We start from the raw sequence: 22,306 nt of genomic DNA on the forward strand, positions 1-22,306 counted from the left end.
TTGGCTGTCTCTTGCCTTCTTCCCGGGAGCCTTGAGGTAAGGTCTGGCTCACGTCAGCCAGATACCAACTCAGGATACACCGTGAGCGACAGAAGGCTCTGTGGCGGCATCTCCTGCAGCTGGAGGGCAGGCTGTTGAAAATCAGCCCCAGAGCTTCATCATCATCACGCAGAACTGCAGGGGAGGCCAAATGCACAGCCTTGGCAGGCGGCCGCTGCTAAAGCGAGACCGGGTGAGACCAGGGTGGAGATGTTTGGTAGAAGCGCTGAGAACTTTGAAGCCCCAGGTTTCCTTGGATCCCCTGGGCCAGCGGAAGGATCCACTGCTTTTTGGACACTCTGCAAAGACCTCGCTTAAGGCCATTGCCTTGCAGGATGGTATATATCCTCCTCAAGATCTGCCTCCCCCTTCACCAGATCTCAGCATTGCCCAAGTGGGCAAGGACAGTCCCTGCTACTGGAGAAATAGCTTTTGTACTGAATGAGCTACAGGACCTGGCTCACAGGCAGGAGCAGGAGCTGGGGGCGCACGCGTGGGAGTGAGTCTGGAGGTCGCTAGGTGAAGAGCGGGCTAGCGGTGGCCTGTAAAGCCGCTTGGGACAGGCTGTGTTGCTTTGGGAGTGTTCCCTCAGGATTCAGGATTTAATGATCTTGCAAGAACAACTGGAGCCAATCTGCTGGACAGATTCCTTGAAACTTGAACGTGACAGTGCTCGGTACCACTGGTTCTCAGCTAGGGGTGACTTGGCCTCCCCGGGGGATGTTTGGCGATCCGGATATGTGGCGGGTTGTCACAACTGGGGGTTGTTTCTGCCTCCCCCGCAGGAAAGGATGACCTGGCTCAAAATGTCGGTGGTGCCGGTAGGGCCTGGCCTATGGTAAAGGAGGTGGAGACGCCAGAGCTGTCTTGGCAGGTGTTGAGGAAGTTATGAGGGGCATAGGGAAGTGGAGATTTGCACTTGATTTATTGCTTGAGGCTGGTGTTCCCAGGAGGGCTCACTCCCTTCTGTCTGGTAACGTGGACACCCAGAGGAGGCCAGCATCTTTGAGAAGCTTGGTGTCGGTTGTCCCCTGCGGGCCAGAATTGACTCCAGCACGTGTGACATGGAATTGGGTTCCTGAGGATCTGTGAGCATGATAGGATTCTGAAGTAGCAGAGGTGGTGGCACTAACCATCCGTGACATGGTAGACCAATACTCCTAGTGGGATATAAGGCCCAAATCGTAACCTATGTGTCTTCTGTGATGCTAAAAGAGTATGGTCTTCTTCTTCTTTTTTTTTTTTTAATTTTTTTTAACGTTTCATTTATTTTTAAGAGAGAGAGAGAGACAGGGTACGAGGTGGGGAGGGACAGACAGACAGGGAGACACAGAAGGTGAAGTAGGCTCCAGGCTCTGAGCTGTCAGCACAGAGCCCACTCGTGAACCACGAGATTGTGACCTGAGCCGAAGTCAGATGCTCAACTGACTGAGCCACCCAGGCGCCCCTAGAGTATGGTATTCTTGAGGGCAGTATAGATGGGCGGCCAACTAGGGCATCGCTTGACTTGTTTTCCCAGAAAAAAAACCCCAAAAAAAACAACAACCCAAGAGTGGGCAAATAGACGCCTGGTGTCAGCTGTTGTAATGGAAAAATCCTGTTTTCCGACATGAGCTCAGACCCATATCCTATGTATTGAGAGGGAGGCTGGATCTCTCTGAAGAGGACTTTGCAGCATCCCTGCAAATACAGACAGAGGTTCACCCAGTCCTTCCTCAAGAAACTGCAGCTCTGTATCAGACTGACGTACACCAAAGAAAGGATAGTATCCAGATATTTTGGCGGTTGTTGAGTACAGAGTATGAGCTGATAATAATGCCAGGCAACCCTCAAGCAGTAGTGTGCAGTTGGGAGATAAATGCCTTGGGCTCTCATCCTTCTGAGGGACAGAAGGTGTAGTCCACATGATTCTTAAAGGCTTCCCAGCCCTCCTAGAGTCCCTGTTGCCCACTGCAGTGACCGGCTTAAATCACGCACCTCTTACTGGCTTTCCCTGGTTCCCTGTCTCTCTCTTCTTGATAGCTGCTCTGGCTTTCTGAGGTCACCTTCCAAGTAAGTAAACGACCTGCACCTCCATCCTTGTCTCTGGTTCTTTTTTTGGGGGGGCGGGGGGCAGAGGGACCAAACTGACGAGTAGAAGCAAAATGTGATGCCTAGGACTCTAACGTAGGAGCATTAGCTCCTCTTCTCTCCAGCCCTTATGCTGACCACCTGGGACTCTGGAGCCTGTTCACATTCCTGCCAGGATGTGCCAGGTCCCTGCCAGCACTGGGTGGTGTGTTTGATTCTTATACTTCTTGCGCTCGTGGGTAGATGGTGTCTCATTGTGGTTGTACTTTCCCCGATTAATGAGACTAAACGTGTTTCTCAAAAGTTGATGTGCTGGTTTTGTTTCCCCTTCTGTGAAATTCCTGTTTGTCTTTTGTCCAGTTTTCTATTTTTTGTTTGTTTTGTTTTTATTGTTTTGTAGGCATTCTTTATTCTCATTGCTAGTCTTTATTGGTTATATGTATTGCAGGTATCTACTAGTTTATTGATTGTCTTTTAACTTACGGTGTCCTTTTTTTACAAAAAAACTATTTATTTATTGAGAGAGAGGAGACAGAGAGAGTGAGCAGGGGAAGGGCAGAGAGAGAGAGGGAAAGAGAGAGAGAGAATCCCAAGCAGGCTCCACACTTTTAGTGCAGATCCTGACATGGGGCTCGTACCCACGAACCGCAACCAAGACTTGGTCGCTTAACCAACTGAGCCACCCAGGCAACCCGATGAACAAAAATTCTTAATTGTGACACAGAATTTATCATTTTATCTTTTTATGGTTTGCACTTTTTTGTATTTTGTTTTAGAAATCATTCTCTGCTCAGAAGCCGTAGAGATCTCTGTTCTAAATATTTTATAGTTTTGCCTGTAATGTGTAGCTTTTTAATCTACCTTGGATAGATTTTTGTCCCCTCTGGCCGCTTTTAACATTTTTCTTTGGCTTTCTTTTCAGTAGTTTTACTTTGACATATGTAGGTGGGGTTTTCTTTGTATATATTCTGCTTGGACTTGAGATCTTGAATCTGTGAGTTGGTATCTTTCATTATATTAGGAAAAACTTATCAGAAGACAGCTGGATTCTCATATCTATTTCTGCAGTCTTTGCAATACCATGGATCACATGGCCTCAAAAATGAAAGTGAAAAATCTTACCAGTATTATTATAAAAACACTTCAGAGCCTTTGAAAGGATTGTGGGGAGCCCTCAGACATACTTTGAAATCCACCTGTGTGAGATTTTGGTATTAAGGTTATACTAGTCTCCTAATATAAGCTGGGGAATGTTTCACCTTTTTTCTGAACTTGGAACTTATTTGTGTAAAATTGGAATTATTTCTTGAATGTGTAGTAAAACTTGGGAAATCTTCTGGGCCTAGGATTTGCTTTCTAGGAAGATTTTTAAACCGTTGATTTGATTTCTTTAATGTTATACAAATATTCAGGTTTGCTGTTACTCCTTGAAAAATTTTATATATATATATATATATATATATATATATATATATATATATATATATATATTTTTTTTTTTTTTTTTTAAATGGTTATTTTGAGAGAGAGAGAGAGAATGAGCAGGGGAGGGACAGAGAGAGAGGGGGAGAGAGAATCCCAAGCAGGTTCCACACTGTCAGTGCAGAGCCCAGTGTGGTGCTCAAACCCACAAACCATGAGATCATGACCTGAGCCAAAATCAAGAGTCAGATGCCCCAACCAACTGAGCCACCCAGGTGCCCTGGGAAATTAAATTTTATATATAAATCAAATTTATATATATGTATATATATATGTATATATATATACACACACACACATATAATGTGTGTGTGATTTTTTTTAAGGTTTTATTTATTTTTGAAAGAGCACAAACGGGGGGAGATGCAGAGAGAGAAGGGGACAGAGGATCAGAAGCAGTCTCTGTGCTGAAACTCATGAACTGCGAGATCATGGCTAGAGCCGAAGTCAGACACTCAACCGACTTGAGCCACCCAGATGCCCCCGGGTAAATTATATTAAAGATTTTTTAAAAATGTTTGTTTATATTTGAGACAACGCAAGAGACAGAGTGCAAGTGGCTAAGTGCCAGAGAGAGAGGGAGACACAGAATCTGAAGCAGGCTCCAGGCTCTGAGCTGTCAGCACACAGCTCGATGTGGGGCTTGAACTCACAAACCATGAGATCATGACCTGAGCCGAAGTCGGACGCCCAACCGACTGAGCCATTCAGGTGCCCCAAGAAATTATATTTTTAAAGAATTTTTCTAGTTCATCTAAGTTTTCAAATACCTTGGCATAAGTTTATTGATATCATCTTATCTTTTAAATACAGGCAGCATTTAGAGTTATGTTCCCCTTTTCATTCTAGATATTTATTTGTGCTTTTTTTCTCTTTATCTTGATTAATCCTACCAGAAGTATATCAAATGTCAATTTTATTCATACATTTTTTTAAAAAAGCAAACTTTAGCTTTGTTGATCATTTCTGTTTTGTTTAATTAGTTAATTACTGTGTTTTTATTATTTCCTTCTACTTAGGTTTATTTTGTTGTGATAGTGCCTTTCTCATAGTCTATAACTTGTGAACATTTGTAAGCTCATGTGTGGATTCTATTTTTGTTCCATTAATCCCACTTTTGTTACATATGAAATCAGTTTTTTTCTAAATTATGGGTGTCTAAATTATTGGCTGATTGAACTGATCTAGTAGGTAAGGCCAGAATTTTAACAAAAGCAGTAGAATAACAATGGAAAAAATTTAGTATTCATTACATATTCTATGGCTACTGCTGTATACTAAGATTAAATGTTTTGTCAAGCTTTTATTTCAAATACACACACACACACACACACACACACACACACACACACACACACCCACCCCTGTGTCTGTACTGGGTCAATATAAAATGTAAAATGTAAAATGCATTTCTTATGGCAGGTTTTAGTTAAGAAAAAAAAAAGCTTGAAAGCCACTGTGTTAAATTGGTTTGTTTAATTTCAGTAAAGATTTCAAACCTGTTTGCACAAAATAAACACTGAGGAGCCTGCTAAACTGACAGATTCTATGACCCTATTTTAGACCTGCTAATACAAAGCTCCCACATTGGGGCCAAGGACTGTTTTGTAACAAGCCGTCTCTGTGATTCTCACCCGTTGGGTGTTCGACAACCACTGATTCAGGCTGTAAATACACCTGGAGAGCCTGTGGGACGTTCTAACTTGGGGCAGTGAAGGACGTGGAGCGTGCAGCTGGCTCCTGGCACACATTTGTCCTGAAACTTCCTGTCTTCTAAGTCGCGCAGAGACCCAAGAGTGTGGCAAGAAAGCTCTGGGGCGGGGGGGGGGGGGGGCTGGCAGTGGTAGGGAGTAGGGGCAAACTGGTTGTTAGAATGGCAGAAAAAGTGAAATCACTCCCATGTTCCTGGACCCAATGGGTATATATTGGATGACTGATGTATATTCCCCAACGATGCTAATTTTTGAGCTTAAAATGTGTGCGCTTTCGTGCATCAGTCTGTGACCAGCAAATTTTCTAGGTTCTAACTCATGGTCTCAAGAGATGGGAGTTGAAATCGTTCATGACTATTTACATTTTGCCCAAAAAGCTGATAAGGGTTACAGCCTTCAGAGCTTGGCGGTATTCAGCTAGCTGGGCAGGGGACAGTTTTGTGGTCTGGGCAGCAGTTGGGGAGAGCTCCATTTAGCCAAAGTAAAAATGGCTGTTAACCTTTGCGATGGTCTGTGGACTCCTCAGTTATTTTCTCTTTTTATTAATAGCTTTTCTGCAAGACCAGTGAGTGGAATGAGGCCATTTCATAGGCTGGGACTTTGACACTTGGCATGCCACAGTAGCTTACTGCAGTAACCTCGTGGGTCTGTGAGGCGTGGCGCCACCCACGTGGCTCTGCCCTCCCTACAGTATCTAGGCATCGGATGGGGCAGGTTTGTCTGGTAAGGATCCTAAGTTGTGATCTACAAGGAAAGTCTGTCTTTTCAGTTGAGGACTAAGAATTTTCTATCAGTCAGCGATGGTTATTGGCTGTTTCATTTACGTATTGCTGTATGACAAACCAACCCCAAGTGTTGTGGCTTAAATGACAGTAACAACCATGGATTTGCTCCAGATCCTGGGGTTGGTTCTTACCTCTTCCACAGAGTTTCCACTGGGGTCTCCCTGCAGTTGCCTTCAGCTGGGAGCCCAGCTTCCTTGCGGTGTGGCAGCCGGAGTCCCAGAGGACAAAAGCAGCCGCTGCCGAGTCTCTTAAGGCCTGAGCTCAGAAGCCCTCGAATGTCACTTCTGCCATATTCTCTTGGTCAGAGCAGGTCACGAGGCTAGCCCAGATTCGCATTCTGCCTTTTGATGGGAAAAGTAGCACGCACCCTCAAAGATGTAGATTGCTGGCACCAATCTTTGGAAATCGATCCACCACATTGGGCCTTCTTTCCCTCCTCCCGATCTCCCTGTGCTCTTCTTCATTCCTTCCTTCTAAGCGTGTCATCTGTCACCTTCATTATGAAGCACCAGCACCAATGTGTGTTTTACTTAAATATTAATCTTTTCTTCTCTAACAACCCTTGGCACTTCATTGATACTTTCCTAGTGATATTTTTACATTTGGCATTTTGTTAGAGTTTTGTCTTACCTCCCCCAGTGAATATCCGTTCCCATGAGGTGGGGCCTTTGCTTTCCTCCTCGTTTCCTGCACAGTGCGTGGTGGGTGCCTGCTCACCCGGGGCTGCTTGGGTAAGTGAATGAAAGCAGATTTTAGAATAACCAAGAGTCAGCTTGTCTAGATGAAGCATCAGTTTCTATTGGGCAAGTGTTAGAGAAAACAAAGCAAAACAACTATCTAGCTAGTCTGCTTTTGATTTTTCTTCCTTGGTCAGAGCCCTTCTTCCTAGGCCCCACACAGTTACCACTTAATGCTTTCCTTGTATGTATAATTATAGGCTATAGTTCTCTTTTTATATTTATCAATATTTATGTTTAGTATGTGTAGTATTAAATGTGTCATGTAGCATTTAATGCACAAATATATATTTGTCTATGTTTATAAGAAGGGTCAAAAATCCCTTTTCGTCATTTCATCAAATCACTTAAGGGAAAGAAATAGGTATACTAAGTCATTTGCCACCCTAAAGACTTCATTTGTCTCGTTTCTCCCCCTGGAACTAGGAGCGTGAGGAAGAGGCTGCCTGTGTCATTATGTGTGCGTCGGTCAAGTACAATATCCGGGGTCCTGCCCTCATCCCAAGAATGAAGAGCAAGCACCGAATCTACTACATCACCCTCTTCTCCATTGTCCTCCTGGGCCTCATTGCCACTGGCATGTTCCAGTTCTGGCCGCATTCCATCGAGTCCTCCAGCGACTGGAGCGTGGAGAAGCGCAGCGTCCGGGACGTGCCGGTGGTCAGGCTGCCCGCCGACAGCCCCATCCCCGAGCGGGGCGATCTCAGCTGCAGGATGCACACGTGCTTTGACGTCTACCGCTGTGGCTTCAACCCAAAGAACAAAATCAAGGTGTACATCTACTCTCTGAAGAAGTACGTGGATGACTTTGGTGTCCCAGTCAGCAACACCATCTCCCGGGAGTATAACGAACTGCTCACGGCCATCTCTGACAGTGACTACTACACCGATGACATCAGCCGCGCCTGCCTGTTCGTCCCGTCCATCGACGTACTTAACCAGAACACGCTCCGCATTAAGGAGACGGCACAAGCCTTGGCCCAGCTCTCTAGGTAGCTAGTACTTTCGCAGACGGGAGCGCAGTCCTTGGGGAACTAAAGGGAAGGCCAGGGAGAGGGAGTGGTTCTTCTCTTGATCTGGCTCCAGCTGCTGTCTCTTTGCTCGAGGGAGGGCATGCGTGTGAGTGACTGACTTGGGGGACGAGGCCAACGCCATAAGCACCTGGCCTCTGTTCCAGTGAAAAGCATTTGGCCATCAGTGCTATTGCTGTGGGCTCTCAGCATCTCAGAGTTTAGAATCTAAGGATGGCTTATCTTCCCACACCTTTCCTTTTATGCTTAAATGTTCCCTCTTTGTTACTTACACAATACATGTTCACTGTAAAAAGTCTGAAAATACAAGGAAGCAAAAAGAAGAACGTAAGGTTTGTTCCATGATGCTGCTGTGATGTTAGTTTCCGGTCACTTTTTTTTAAATGTTTTATTTGTTTTTTGAGAGAGAGAGTGCGAGTAGGGCAGGGGCAGAGAGATTGGGGGACAGGGGATCTGAAGCGGGCTCTATGCTGACAGGCTGACAGCAGCGAGCCTGAAGGGGGGCTCGGACTCACGAACCACGACATCATGACCTGAGCTGAAGTCAGATGCTCAACCGACTGAGCCACCCAGGCACCCCTTCCAGTCACTTTTGTATAAAAAATAAATACATATGCGTGTAATATTCATTTTTGTATGAAATATATGCATACCTCAGTGTACATATACATTTTGTCAAGGGATTACACATTATATATTCTTACGCTGTCTTTCTCCCCTGATATGTTATGAATCTGTTTCCAAATAATTTCATATTCTTTTACTATATAATTTTAAGAGTTGTATAGCATTCCATTTTACACGTTCCATTCTGTATTTAAGCCAGCCTTATATATTTTATATATTTTTTTGTTTCTTTAACCAGATGGTGCACATTCAGATAGTTTTCAGGTTGTCCTAATCATGGGCACTTCTGTAGTGGACAGACTTCAAGTAAACATCCACCCATGTTTTTCTTTTGAGGAACCAGGGTGGCCTGGGATGTCCTCTTGGGATTTCTAGGAATTCACTTTGCACACCTGAGAAGTGGGCCTATTTTGGGTTGGGGATATTTGCTGCTTGTCATTCAGTAACTGACCCTTGTATTTGTTTCTTGGGAGTTGACATGTGAATTCCCCTACATGTATAATTTTTTTTTTTTAATAGGTGGGATCGAGGTACAAACCACCTGCTGTTCAACATGTTGCCTGGAGGTCCCCCCGATTATAACACAGCGCTGGATGTCCCCAGAGACAGGTAACTGTATTTGGAGTTGTCCCTGTGAGGGGTTTCTGAGGATCAAGGAAATACAAGACCCTTTCCTTCCTGTGAAGTCATTTTCTAAGCCTAGTGGGACAGACTGTGTCATCAGAATTGTTAAATTAAAAAAAATGCCCTTGGCATTTACCTCCTTAGGACCTGGAAGTAGTGAGACCTGACCTACTTAAATCTGTTGTGTTGAACCGACCAGAACTTCCATTGTAGCATTGCATTTTAGTTAGTGTATTTATTTATTTATAAAAATTTTTTGTGTATTTATTTATTTTGAGAGAGAATGTGCACACAAATGGGGGAGGGGCAGAGAGAAGGAGAAACAGAGTCCCACGCAGGCTCCACGCCATCAGCACAGAGCCTGATGTGGGGCCCGAACCCACGAACTGTGAGCTCGTGACCTGAGTTGAGATCAAGAGTCGGAGGCTTAACTGACTGCACCATCCAGGCGCCCCTGTAGCATCGCATTTTAAAAAACTGTCTTTTTTTCTCGGTCTGACTTATGCTGTCCTTAGTGCCGCACCCCCACCCCCAAGACCCGGTTCATGATTGGCTTGTGTGTGCTCTGTCTGAATTTGGGAGCGTTTGCCAAAAGTGGAGTCACAGCTCACTGTGGGAAGGGGGTGCGGAGGTGTGAAAGTGACACCCACAGCCCGTCACGTCGGAGGACAGGGTGGGGGCAGTCTGGTTGTCATTTACTCTCCATTGCCTAAGTCAGTGGGACTCTTCCTTCCTCCCTCCCCTCCTCGCCCCCACCCATTTCTTGCCTTCCTTTCTTCCTGATGAAGCCTTCCCGACAGCACTTATGTTACGGGGTGGCCGAGATTGCATGATTATGATTCTTAGTTCACGTACTGTACTTGTCAGCCCTTTCATACAGCGGCTGAACCCCTTGGGCTGGAGGCTTCCTGGAAGGCTTGGGAATGAGGTCCGCTTGGCCTTCCTCTCCTGGTACTTGATTCAAGGCTTTGAGGAGAGCAGAAATGTTAGGCCCAGGGTAGGGCTCCCGGGCAGTGCTCAAGGTATAGGATTGTTGTAAACTTATGTTGTAAACTTATGTAAACTTATGTAAACTCACTTAAAAGTAATTTTATTATGGTTGATATTTAATTCTTAAAGTGATTCTTACTGGCAAAGGTTAGAGAATGACCCGAGGCCAGCCATGCTCTCAGCTTCCCGGAGGCTGACACTGTTGTCATTTGTGAAAATCTGCACTTAACACTACTTTTCCCTGGAAAATTAAACCCAAGCTCTTTTCGCTTTATGTGATTATATAGGGTCAGTGTTGTGTTTTTATCTGGAAATACTGTTAATGCTACAAGAGACCTACACTCCAGGACCACTCTTCACCTTTGGTGTAGGAACCGTTTTGGTCGATAGAGGGCAGTCAGGCCACACACATTCGGTAGAAACCAGCCGAACACAAGGTGAGCCCTGGTTTGGCCCTCAGCCCCAGCCAGACCTGAGTGGGCTACTGTTTTATGGATTTGGTTGCTCGGGGAAAGAGAAATACTTTAGGGAACAGAGAAGGGGAGAAAAAGCTGTTAGGAATGCAGTGTCTCTACCTGCTGTTTTGGGTTTATTTTGAGAAGGCCTTCTTTCTTTCTTTCTTTTAAATTTTTAAGGTTTATTTATTTTAGAGAGAGAGAGAGAGAGAGAACGAGCAGAGGCAGAGAGAAAGGGAGACACAGAATCTGAAGCGGGCTCCAGGCTCTGAGCTGTCAGCACAGAACCTGATGCAGGACTTGAACCCACGAACTGCGAGATCATGACCTGAGCCAAAGTTGGATGCTTAACCGACTGAGCCATCCAGGCGCCCCGCCCCCCCTTTTTTTTAATTGTTTATTTTTGATAGAGAGAGAAGGCCTTATTTCTATATGGGACGTTTCACTTTTTGCTGACATTTTGGTATATGTATTTGCATGGGAGAAGGATTTTATTTTTATCAAGTGCATATGTGAAATGGGGTTTCATGTCTCTGCGGGAAAGTGTCAGGTGGTCAGGAAGAAGTTTGAGTTCCTGCTAGTGCTTAGGTGTTAAGGATCAGGAAGGTTAAATCTTTTTCCCTGCGCATGTATTTTTGTAAGTGATTATGGCAATCCTATAGCAAGTAATGAATCACTGTTTAGTCTTCCTTTATCTCTGTACATGGGAAATTGCGTTTTGAGACCTGGGTGGTCTTCTGGAAGGAAGGAAGAGCAGATTTTTTGTTAGTTTTTCTTATCATTTGTCCTTGCTCCTGGATTCAGAGGAAGCAAGAGCCATGAATATACACTGGTTTTAGCAGGAGCTGCGTATCAGGTTATTTGGAAATTAGAAAACAGGCAGCCTAGATTAGACTGTTTCTTAGGGTCTCCTGAAGTCTAAGGTCATAGGTGTGATTATTTGAGAATGATTTGACCCAGGGAAATGCAAGGAACAGGACAGAAGGAAATGTCTTCTCAGCATATAATCTTTCGTGCTGCTTAAATCTGTCTTTATTTCTCTTTCAATTTTTAAAGATCCTACACATGATATACCTGATAATGTACACTTTCTTTGTACAAGATTATAACAATATGCAAGTGTATAAAGAGTGAAATATAAAAGTAAGCTTTCAAACACTCCTCTATTTTCACTCCCTTACCGAAAGATAATTAAGTACTATGTATTTTTTCTAGCCTTTTTCCTATGGGTTTATACATAAACGTGTGTGTGTGTGTGTGAGAGAGACACCCATTTTTTAAAGTTTTCTTTATTTTTTGAGAAAGAGAGAGCTAGAGGGAGAGAGAGAGAGAAAATTACAAGCAGGCTGCACACTATCAGCATGGAGCCTGATGTGGGGCTCAGACCCACCAACTGAACTGTGAGATCGTGACCTGAGCGGAAATCAAGAGTTGGACGCACAACTGGCTGAGCCACCCAGGTGCCCCGGTATATATGCCCACTTTATGGATGTATGTATGTTTATTTAGAGAGAGCGAGTACGTGCACGTGCATGAATGGAGGAGGGGCAGAGAGAGAGGGAGAGAGAACCCCAAGCAGGCTCCATGCTGTCAGCGCAGAGCCCGACAGAGGGCTCAGACTCACGAGCCATGAGATCATGACCGGAACCAAAATCAAGAGTCAGTGGTTTAACCGACTGAACCACCCAGTCACCTCTGTATACACCCATTTTAAGTGGGAGCAAATTATACCTCTTCAATGCCTTATTCTACTAATCTTTGTTTTCTCATATATGTTCTGTAATACTATTACTACCCTGGATTTTTATTATCATTTCTTTGCACGTATCTCTCACAGATTTCCACTTTGTGTGGGTTTTATTTAACTTGTTATGGAAAGTTTCAAACCTATATAAAAGAAGAGATGATGAGGCACCTGAGTGGCTCAGTCACTTGAGCATCCGACTCTTGATTTCCGCTCAGGATCCCAGGTCACTGGATTGGGCCCTGTGTATGGCTCCACACTGAGTGTGGAGCCTGCTTAAGATTCTCTCTCTCTCTCTCTCTCTCTCTCTCTCTCTCTCTCTCTGTCTCTCTCTCTCTCTCTGTCCCTCTGTCCCTCCCTCCAGCTTGTGCTTTCTCTCTCTCTCTAAAAAAAAATAAAAATAAAAAATAAATAAAAGAGACTAGCACAGTGAACCCGTGTGCCCCTGTCCAGCTTTAGTAATCGTCGTCTCGAGGTTGGTCTCCATTCATCTGTACTCCTACCCCTGCCCCACCTGATTATCAAGAAGCAAATGCCAGACATTGTATCATTTTATGTATAAATATTTCCATTTGAATCTCTGCATAAGGGATTTAAAAATATATATAACTATAGTACTATTTCTGCACCTAAAAAGTTAATAGGAACCTAATATCACCAGATATCTAGCCATTGTTCAGATCTACTTGTCTCAAATATGTTTTTACAGTTTGTTTGATTCAGTAAACAAGTAAGGATGACTAATAGAATTGGTCAGTTTTTGTTTTTGTTTTTTTTCTTTACGAAATTTGAAGCTTTATATTTGAGGAATTTGCAGGCCTGATTACATGCAAAGGTTGACCTTGCAGACGAACTGTGTTTAGGCCCTGCCGACACTCAGATAGGAGGCAAGCTGGGGGAACATCTGAGGACAGATCAGAGTGGGGACGGTGGAGTGCATGAGTCGAGCAGGTGGCTTGGTGACAGAGAAGCTGTCCTGTAGCTTCAGAAAAGCCTGCCACATGCTAAAAATGCTAGAGGACACTTTCAGTGACATAACACTTGGCCTGGCATGAGTCTGATCATCAGATTAATACTTGTGTAGCTGCAAGTTTTCTCTTCACTCTCTTGCAGCTTTGGAACTGATCCCTGATTTTAGGGATACATAATGGGAAAAGAGAATGTGCTTTTCAGAGCTGTGCTTTTCCCTCAATGTAAAACACATGTTCTGTAAAGCAGGGGAAGCTTACTGTATTGTCTCCATTATAATATTATGGAGTGTGGGGCGCCTGGGTGGCGCAGTCGGTTAAGCGTCCGACTTCAGCCAGGTCACGATCTCGCGGTCCGTGAGTTCGAGCCCCGCGTCGGGCTCTGGGCTGATGGCTCGGAGCCTGGAGCCTGTTTCCGATTCTGTGTCTCCCTCTCTCTCTGCCCCTCCCCCGTTCATGCTCTGTCTCTCTCTGTCCCAAAAATAAATAAAAAAAAAAATGTTGAAAAAAAAAAATAATATTATGGAGTGCTTGGCAGAAGACGATATAGGGACTTGCAGTCTTAGCAGCAGCAGGGCTGGTGTGAGGTCTGTTTGACTAATTGCAATCCTGGCTCTTGCCGAGGTCACAAGTGGAGATCTTGAGTGTATGATGGGTGACGTAAGCCATGCTTCAGATGGCATGCTTTCCTCCTACCAGTGCATAACCCCCACCCTACTCTCCTGGAACACAGTAACAGTTGGGGCCCCAGGGACAGAATTATAGGAAAAGTTGGTGTGACGCACACCTGCTTCCTCTCTTGCCACATACACATTCCCCTCTCCTCCGGGGCTGTGGGTGTAATTACCTAACCACCTACCACCCTGGCTTACCTGGACTGCCTGGTGCCTCCATATTGGATCTATGTGTGTTTCTCCGTGCATAGGTCATGGGGCCCCATACAGTCCGCGTGCTGTTGTGGAACCGGCCCAAACTCATGTTGGATGGATTCATTACTGAATGCTAATCAGGAAAAATAAGACCGTATGTTGGTACTAAGGATAGTCATTAAGTTTTACAGAGTAGACTGGCAGCTGGAGAGGTTTTTAGCCTGCACATTACCTCACTAACCAATTCTTGGTTTCATAAAGCTTAAACAAACAGATTGGGATTTCCAGGGGTGGTTGGAAAATCTTTGAACTTAAACTGGTCATGTTAGAAGGGAATGTAGGTTGTCATCAGGGCAGGGAAAGGATTGGTAGCAATCAGTATTGCAAAAAGTGTGGTTTCTCAGCTCAGACATTTTGGCTCAGACTGTGCGGTGCGTGGAACTGGCAAAACTCTGCCCCAGTAGGTGATGTTGATGGGTTTGGGGCCCCAGGGACAGAGTAACAGTCAAAGCTGGTGTGCTATACACCTGCTTCCTCTCTCTGATGAAGTGCCACTGTACTACTTGCTGGATCCAATTAAAGCAGCGTGTTCACAGCTTTCTAATTAAGGAGAATAAGAGCTAGTACATGCAAACTGCAAGAGAAGCAGTAAAGGTCGTCCTGGTTTCTTGCTTCCTGAATGGGGACTGAGTAGCTGGAATGGATGGCGAGAGCTGGTGGAGGCTACGTGATCCACACGCAGCTCTCGGACGACCCTGGAGGACCTGCCTGGGGCAGCAGTTGCACGGGACCAGATGCTTGGCTGTCACTGCCGCTTTCTGTGCCCACTGTCTCCTGAGATTTGGGCCAGAGGCTGGGTAAGTGACTGCCCCGGACAGTCTTCCCATGCAGACCTGTTGTTCATTCCTGCTGTCGTGAATGTTGTGAATGACTTTGGGGAGAGGCGAATGGGATCTGAGTAGGGTGGCGGAGGGGCTGTTCAGAGGGTGTCCTCTGGGCTGTGATGTGTTTTATAAAATGGAAAATAAGGAAAGACTACCTAGGACCCCAGAAGAAGGCCGATGACTCAGGGGTAGAATGCAGCTGATGTCCGGGAGATGTGAGTGTAAAACACGTAGCGCTGTGTCTTTATAGAAAAGTGGGCCAGTAAACAAGTTTTTGTTGATATGATAATATTAAGACTCAATTCTTCTATCCCTTCTCACAGAGCTTATCAGAATGAAGGCCTTCCTTTCTCATTGTTTGACGAAATCCTTTCCTTTCAGGGCTCTATTGGCTGGTGGTGGCTTTTCTACGTGGACTTACCGGCAAGGCTACGATGTCAGCATTCCCGTCTACAGTCCCCTGTCAGCTGAGGTGGAGCTTCCAGAGAAAGGACCGGGGTAAGGTGCATTCAGCTCAGCCGGGCGTGCTGTGAGATGCTGACCAGGTTCAGTGTGCTGGGTATCACAGCAGCTGAAGCCTCGGTTACAAGCCAGTATCTTGGAGTCTGTCATCTGCCCCCCGCCCCCCGCCCCCAGTCCTGTTTGTCCTCCACTTTTCTCTGACTCAGTGAATGTACCGTGCTGTGTACCCAGCTTTCCAATCTGGAATCGCTGTGATGTCCTTGACTCCTTCCTTCCCTTACTTCCTGTACCGGAAGAGTAAGTCCTATTGATTCTCCCTCCTAAATATGTCTTAGCTCTGCCCTATTTCCCCATCTGCTCTGCTCCCCCGCACACCAGGTTACTGTCATCTCTCCTGTGGATTGTGGAAACGGACCCCTGTTGGGTTTCCCTGCCTCTAGTCTTGCTGCCCCTACAACCTGATTGTTGACTTCCCATTTCCCTTTGGATAAAGCCCAGACCCTCTGGCATGTGACCACTCTCTCCGTCTCTAGATTTTTTTTTCCCCCTTTTAGTTCTTTTCTCAGGATGAGCTTTGCTGTCTCGGTTTTTCTGGGTTGCAGATATTCTCCACTGTCTGGAGGTCTTTTTCCTTATTTTCATCAGACTGATCACCTGCCTGTCCTTTGGGTTTTCACTCGAGTACCTCTCACCACTTTGCTAGCCTTGGAATGGCTCTTCTGCCTTATGCCCCGAGAGCGGTCGTGTGCCACTCACGAGGCCACGTCGTAACGGCTTGCTCGCAGCCTCTCTGCTGGGGATTTTGGATTCCGGTGCCAGATCTGTTTTTTAACAGCCATGTTCACTGTGCCTGGCACATGATTGGCTCATATTGTTGACATGTGAGTGGGTAAATGGAAAGAGCTGACAGCATAGACGTACAGGGCATCTTGTGTAGCCTTTTTTGTGGTAGTATATTTAAAATTGTGCTAATTCACGGCGAGAATCTCAGTAAGCTTTAAACAAATATGGGCAGAATAGTATTCTGTGTGCCAAGTGCTCAGGTATGAAAGTGATGGATTTGTGTATTGCCACACTAGAAATCTCATACAGGGGGAGATTTAAAAACCCACACGTACCATTTGGTCACAGAAATGAGTGTCAAGGAAATAGTTTGCAAAGCATCTCAGACTTCCCCTTAGAAGCCTTTATGGATTCTCCTGTGTATGTGTGTCCTACTGTGTGGCCTGGTGATCAAATTCTGGAACTTTCTTTAGACATAGCAAATTTTGTTATTTAGACAAGATTGAAACGTTTTTCTATCTTTAGGCAAGTGCCAAGAAAGACTAAATAGTTCATGAACTTCTTGCCTAGATCAACTTTCCGGATTTTTCTGTTAGTGACTTCCAGAGTTGACTTTTTGTTTTGTTACTTTGTTATTTTTTTATTGAGATGTAATTCAGTTACCATAAAGTTCACTCTTTTAAAGAATATACTTCAGTGGGTTTATTTTTAAATGAGATATAGTGGACATATAACGGTAGGTAAATTTAAGGTATACAACTGCTAATTTGATACAGTTCAGTGGTTTTTAGTGTATTTGCAAACTTGTACAACTGTCATCACTGCTGTCTCATTACGGAACATTTCATCACCCTCCAAATAAGCCCCATACCTGTTAGCAGCCACTTTTCTGTCCCTGCCCTCAAATTTCACACCCTCTACCCCCAACAGCAACTGCTCAGCTACCTTCCTTCTCTGTGGATTTGCCCATTCCGGACATTTCCTAAAAATATAGTCATATAACGTGTGGCCTTTTGTGTCTCTTTTCACCCAGCATAACACTTTCAGGGTTTATCCATTTTGTAGCACGGAATCAGTGCTTTATTCCTTTTTTGGCTGAATACTGTTTTGTCATATGGATATACCACGTTTTGTTTATCCTTTTATAAGTTGATGGACATTTGGGTTATTTCCACTTTTTAGCTATTCTTAATAATGCTGCTATCAATATGTGTATACAAGTTTTGTGTTTTTTTTAATGTTTTTTTAATATTTATTTTTGAGAGAGAGACCGAGTGTGAGCAGCGGGGGGCAGAGAGGGAGACACAGAATCTGAAGCATACTCCAGGCTCTGCTCTGTCAGCACAGAGCCCAACGTGAGGTTCGGACTCATGAACTGTGAGATCGTGATCTGAGCCAAAGTTGGATGCTTAACCAGCTGTGCCACCCAGGTGCCCCGGACATTGAAAAACTCTTAGCAGTATTTATCACTAAACATGAGCAAAAATATGCCTGTACTAATTTTTTTGGATCATCATCAAGATGAAAATACAAAATCTTACAGAGGATTTGTAGACTGGAGAGAAGTATGCAGTTGGTGCTATGTTTTGAGACTGGATTTTTCTCTGATGAGAAGGTACCAGCCTAGCTGGTCCCTGTTGGGGTGGTACAGATTTCTGTCATGTATCTCGGATCTTAATTTGGCATCTTTATGTAGCAGTAGATATAATAGATATTACCATAATATAAATATATTATGATAGATATTATAATATGAAACTATGATAGTGGAGAAAAGTCCACTGAACTTAGAAAAAAGATTTATCTTCTCTGTTGCTTCTGCGAACATTTAAATTTAAATCAGCTGTGTGATTTTTGAAAGTTAATTTTTAACCCTTTGCCTTTTTTTTCCGCCTGAAGTTGTTTTGGAAACAGTTTAATTCCGTTCACTTCAGTTCTAATCAAACCTTTATTGAAGGCCTATCTGGACCAAGCATGGCCGGATGAGCGGTTCTCAACATCGGAGGGGTTGATTTTATCTCCCCAGGGATATTTGGCAGTCTGTGGAGCCTTTTTGACTGTTGTGACTGAGGAGTGTGTGTGTCAGGGGTCCCCTAGACCACCTCCGATTTCGATGATTTGCCAGGAGAGCTCAGGACTCGGTACGTAGTCCTACTCGTGGCTATGACTGTAGCAGAAGGAGACAGAGCAGAAGGAGACAGAGCATAGTCAGCAAAGGGAAAAGGCACATGGGGTGAAGCCCAAGGAAACCAGGTGCAGGTATCAAAGGTCCTCTCCCATTGGTGTCACACCGTCACACAGGATGGGCAAGTGGTGACAGCAGGCATGAAATGTCACTTACCGGGGACTCGTTAGAGACTCTCCGTGCCCGCAGTTTTCATTGGGAGTTAATCACATGCGGTCTCTGCTTGACACGTGCCCCCGTTTCAGATTTCCAGAAGGAAAGCAGGTGTTCGGCATAAGCCATATTGTTTGTACAGTTCGGGCCCAGTAAGCCACTCCTCTCGGTTCGGGGGAGGGTGGGAACTCTCCCAAAATCGGCGTTCCCGTACACCAGCCAAGAGCCAGCCTTGAAGAGCAGTTAGGCCTGCTGGGTTGACTCTGTTCTGTGCGGGGTGCTCCTGGCGGCCAGTGGGTGGAGGCCGGGGGTGCCAGTAAACCTCTGTAGCGCACACACTGCGCAACAAAGACTCCGGGGCCTACATGGCAGCAGTCTGCTGCAGAGAAAGCCTGGCTGAGGCCAAGACGAGCGGCTGGGGCCCGGGTCTGTCCTGTCGGCACGGCTGACTCTGGGCCGCGTTTTCTTAAGACTGCTTGAACTCTACTGTCTTTATTCTCTAATCTCTCTAGTGTATAACCCAGCTCTCTTAGGACTCTTCCTTCCCTTCAGATTTGACCTAGGGGCAAAAGCCTACCGAAAAGAAAAGATTTAGTGAAAACAAAGGAGAACAAACCACCTCTAAAGAGTAAAAATTATTTTCAGGCGATTACTTTTCAGAGATTTAAACTGCTGCTGGTGGCTATTTTCTCAGTAACGACACCTCCCTAGTTTTTACGTGTATCAAGATTGAAATTAAGATCTTTAACTAGATCCCTAGATGTCAGAGTGTGAAATTCTGCACTCAGTAGCTAGATGGAAGAAAGTAGATCTTCAAGGAGCAGGGAAAAAGCTGAAGGCTGCCTGGGGCACGACCCTCCCTCTGCTGGCCAGTTGGTGGATTTCTAGAGCTCAGCCTGACCCACACTTGTGTTCCCTCCAGCTTGCAGTTCCCTTGTCTCTGAAAGGAAGAAAAGAAGGAGGAGGAGAGGGAGGAGAAGAAGGAAAAAACAACAAAGGGCAAAAGCAGGCTCCAGACTCATCAGCCTGTCCAGGGACCTGGGAGGGAGGAGGCAGGGAGGTGACCTCATGGCCGTGCTTCGGATTTGTTGCTCTTGGTGAGAGTTGCTTTTCAAGGGGATTCCCACATCTCTTGAGGGCTACATAGAGTAGTGAGAGCTTTGTTTTTATTTTTATTTTAAATCTCTCTCAATATTTTTTCAATGGGAAGCTGAGGATTGTTGCTATTGATAGCTTCTTCTCACAGCTGTGCCGGTCTCAGCTGGAATTCTTGTCATTTTCTTTCTAAAAGGAACTAAATTGGGAGTTTACAACTGTTACTATTGAGGGAGACTTCAAGTTCTCAGCGTGATTTTACTTAAACTTAGATTTCAGCGCTGCTGGGAGGAAACATGAAAGTCATAGCTAGTAATTCTAGTCCTTGAAAGAAAAACAAGTCCACCTTAACATTTTGTTTGCTTAGAACTAAAATGGGCACACACCCCATCAACCATCTGTCAGGTCAGGGAGAGCCGGCAAGCAGAGGGAGCATTTTTAGACTCCGTGCACATCTGCACATTTATGTTGAAAATGCAGTAATGGTAGAGTAGGGATCCAGTGATCCTGGCAACCGAACGTCTAAAATAGAACTTTGTTTCTCAACAATGAAACCTCAACCAGAGTCCTCTCCTCAGGAGCTTCTTGGAGCACCACACACTAACGTCTGTATTTTTTCCTGTATCCACCTGGGTGGGTGGTCGCTATGTGATCTACATGTGTTCCTATCAGTATCTCCAGTTCCACCCGGCACCGCACGAGCCTTCCGGTTTTCTCTTTTTGCGTGTTTGTAACTCCGTTCTCAGACAGTGAGAAATCTGGCTCCCGTTATCCTCAATATCTTCACTTATTTGATCAACCCTCCTCCATGTAACCAAAGTTCTGTGCCGCCACTGCCTCCATCACTGCACGGTGCCCTCTTCGGCCCTACTCAGACACTGACTCCCTCATGTTGGCTCTTGCTGCTGTCTCCTTCCCACCTGCCCCGGCAGATACCCTCCTCAGCCTTCTTGGGTTCCAGCACCCCACACTGGGATGATGGGACTGTTGCTATCATCCTCCCCACAAACATGCTAACCTCGCTTGTTCTCCAGCATCCCACTGGGTTGTCATGGCTACCTTCACCCCTGCCCCCCAGTGCAGAATCGGGTACTCTTGCAGGACTCTCATACCCTGCATTGAGCCACCTCCCAGCTCTTCCCTAAGTAGAAGCCTTCACTGGGGTGAAAACCTTTGTGGGGAAAGGCTCCAACACTCCGTGTGGGCCATTTCTGTCCCCACACACGCCATGCAGAAATAGAAGCACCCTTTTCTCTCTAGAACTCCCAACACTCTGCGCCCTTCTGCATGGACACCCTCCTGGATGCCAGTGTGTCTCTTCTTACTCTAGATGGCATAGAGCCTGCCAGTTTTATGCCAGCAGCTCTACTTAAATAGAAAGTCCCTAGAAACATCCGGCAAGTATCCGTGCCCGATGAGATCCATCATAGAACCAGTGTCTTAGGAACTGGAAAGACCTTTAAAGGCCATTTAGCTCTAACTTGATGCATGGCTGATTTCACTATAACTTGTTAATGAAAATTTTTCTGATTTGAAATTAAAAAAAACCCAGTCCATTTCATTTGCAAATAGCTTTAAGTGTTAAGATGTTTTTAAACCCTGCTTGTCTTGTGATTTTTGCCTATAAATCTTTCTCTTGTTTAAATAGACAAGTTTGATTACGGAAATAATTTCAAAGTAGATGGTATTCACTTCACAATGATCTGCAGGTGCTCTTATATGTGATCTTTTCATCACAACGTCATCCCTCTGAAAGTTAATACTTTTTAAAAAAAGTTTATGTATTTTGAGAAAGGGAGGCGCGAGCAGGGGAGGGGCAGAGAGAGAGAGAGAGAGAGAGAGAGAGAGAGAGAGAGAGAGAGAGAGAGAATCCCAAACAAGCTATGCACTGTCGGTGCAGAGCCTGATGCGGGACTCAAACTCACAACTATGAGATCATGACCTGAGCCGAAATCAAGTGTCGGATGCTTAACCGACTGAGCCAGTCAGGCGCCCCTGAAAATTAATGCTTTTACAAAAGAAAAATTATCGAGGCTCAGGGCTGAACATAGAATCCAAGAGTCCATTTCAGTGTCTAGAAGGAATACTTTTAACTATAGATATTCAGCACATTGTTCAATAGATTATAACTTAGGGGAAGTTGCCCGGGATGACAGGAACCGATCTGTGCAGCTGATCCAAACTTACTTCCCCATGGATTGCTCTTCCACATCTTTCTTATCTCCACTTACTTTTCCCCTGGTTTCTGGGTCTGAACAACCATTGAGGGCCACTCTATCAAATAGACCTTCCTGCGGTGGGGAGACCATCTGTATTTGAGCTGTTAGGTACCCACTAGCCACGTATGGCCATTGACAATTTGAAATGTGGCTAGTGTGACTGAGGAACTGAATTTTATGTTTTACTTAAATGGCCTCAGGACGTCTGGGTGGCTCAGTCGGTTAAGCGTCTGACTTCGGACATGATCTCACGGTTCGTGAGTTCCAACACCATATCGGGCTCTGTGTTGACAGCTCAGAGCCTGGAGCCTGCTTCAGATTCTGTCTCCCTCTCTCTCTGCCCCTCCACTGCCCAAGATCTGTCTCTCTCTCTCTCTCTCTCTCTCTCTCTC

The 22,306-nt window shown here is 45.1% G+C and overlaps 1 protein-coding gene across 5 annotated transcripts in view; it reads left to right on the forward strand.

Moving 5' to 3' along the window:
• The window catches only part of EXT2 (exostosin glycosyltransferase 2), a 145,431-nt gene that overhangs the window by 3,134 nt on the left and 119,991 nt on the right, over window positions 1-22,306 (forward strand). For 3 of the 5 annotated variants that reach the window (XR_006208723.1, XR_006208724.1, XM_042959557.1), the window contains exons 1-4: window positions 5,880-6,026; window positions 7,252-7,817; window positions 9,003-9,092; window positions 15,399-15,515. Coding sequence is in view for 3 of the 5 variants with exons in the window: in XM_042959557.1 (XP_042815491.1) it covers window positions 6,009-6,026; window positions 7,252-7,817; window positions 9,003-9,092; window positions 15,399-15,515 (791 nt within the window). In the remaining 2 variants the exon portion in view is untranslated. Of the gene's footprint in view, window positions 1-5,879; window positions 6,027-7,251; window positions 7,818-9,002; window positions 9,093-15,398; window positions 15,516-22,306 lie in introns of those variants that run through there. The other 2 variants (XM_042959558.1, XM_042959559.1) reach the window with 1 other exon arrangement.

Source organism: Panthera tigris, chromosome D1 (assembly GCF_018350195.1).
Source record: "Panthera tigris isolate Pti1 chromosome D1, P.tigris_Pti1_mat1.1, whole genome shotgun sequence".
Lineage (NCBI taxonomy): Eukaryota > Metazoa > Chordata > Mammalia > Carnivora > Felidae > Panthera > Panthera tigris.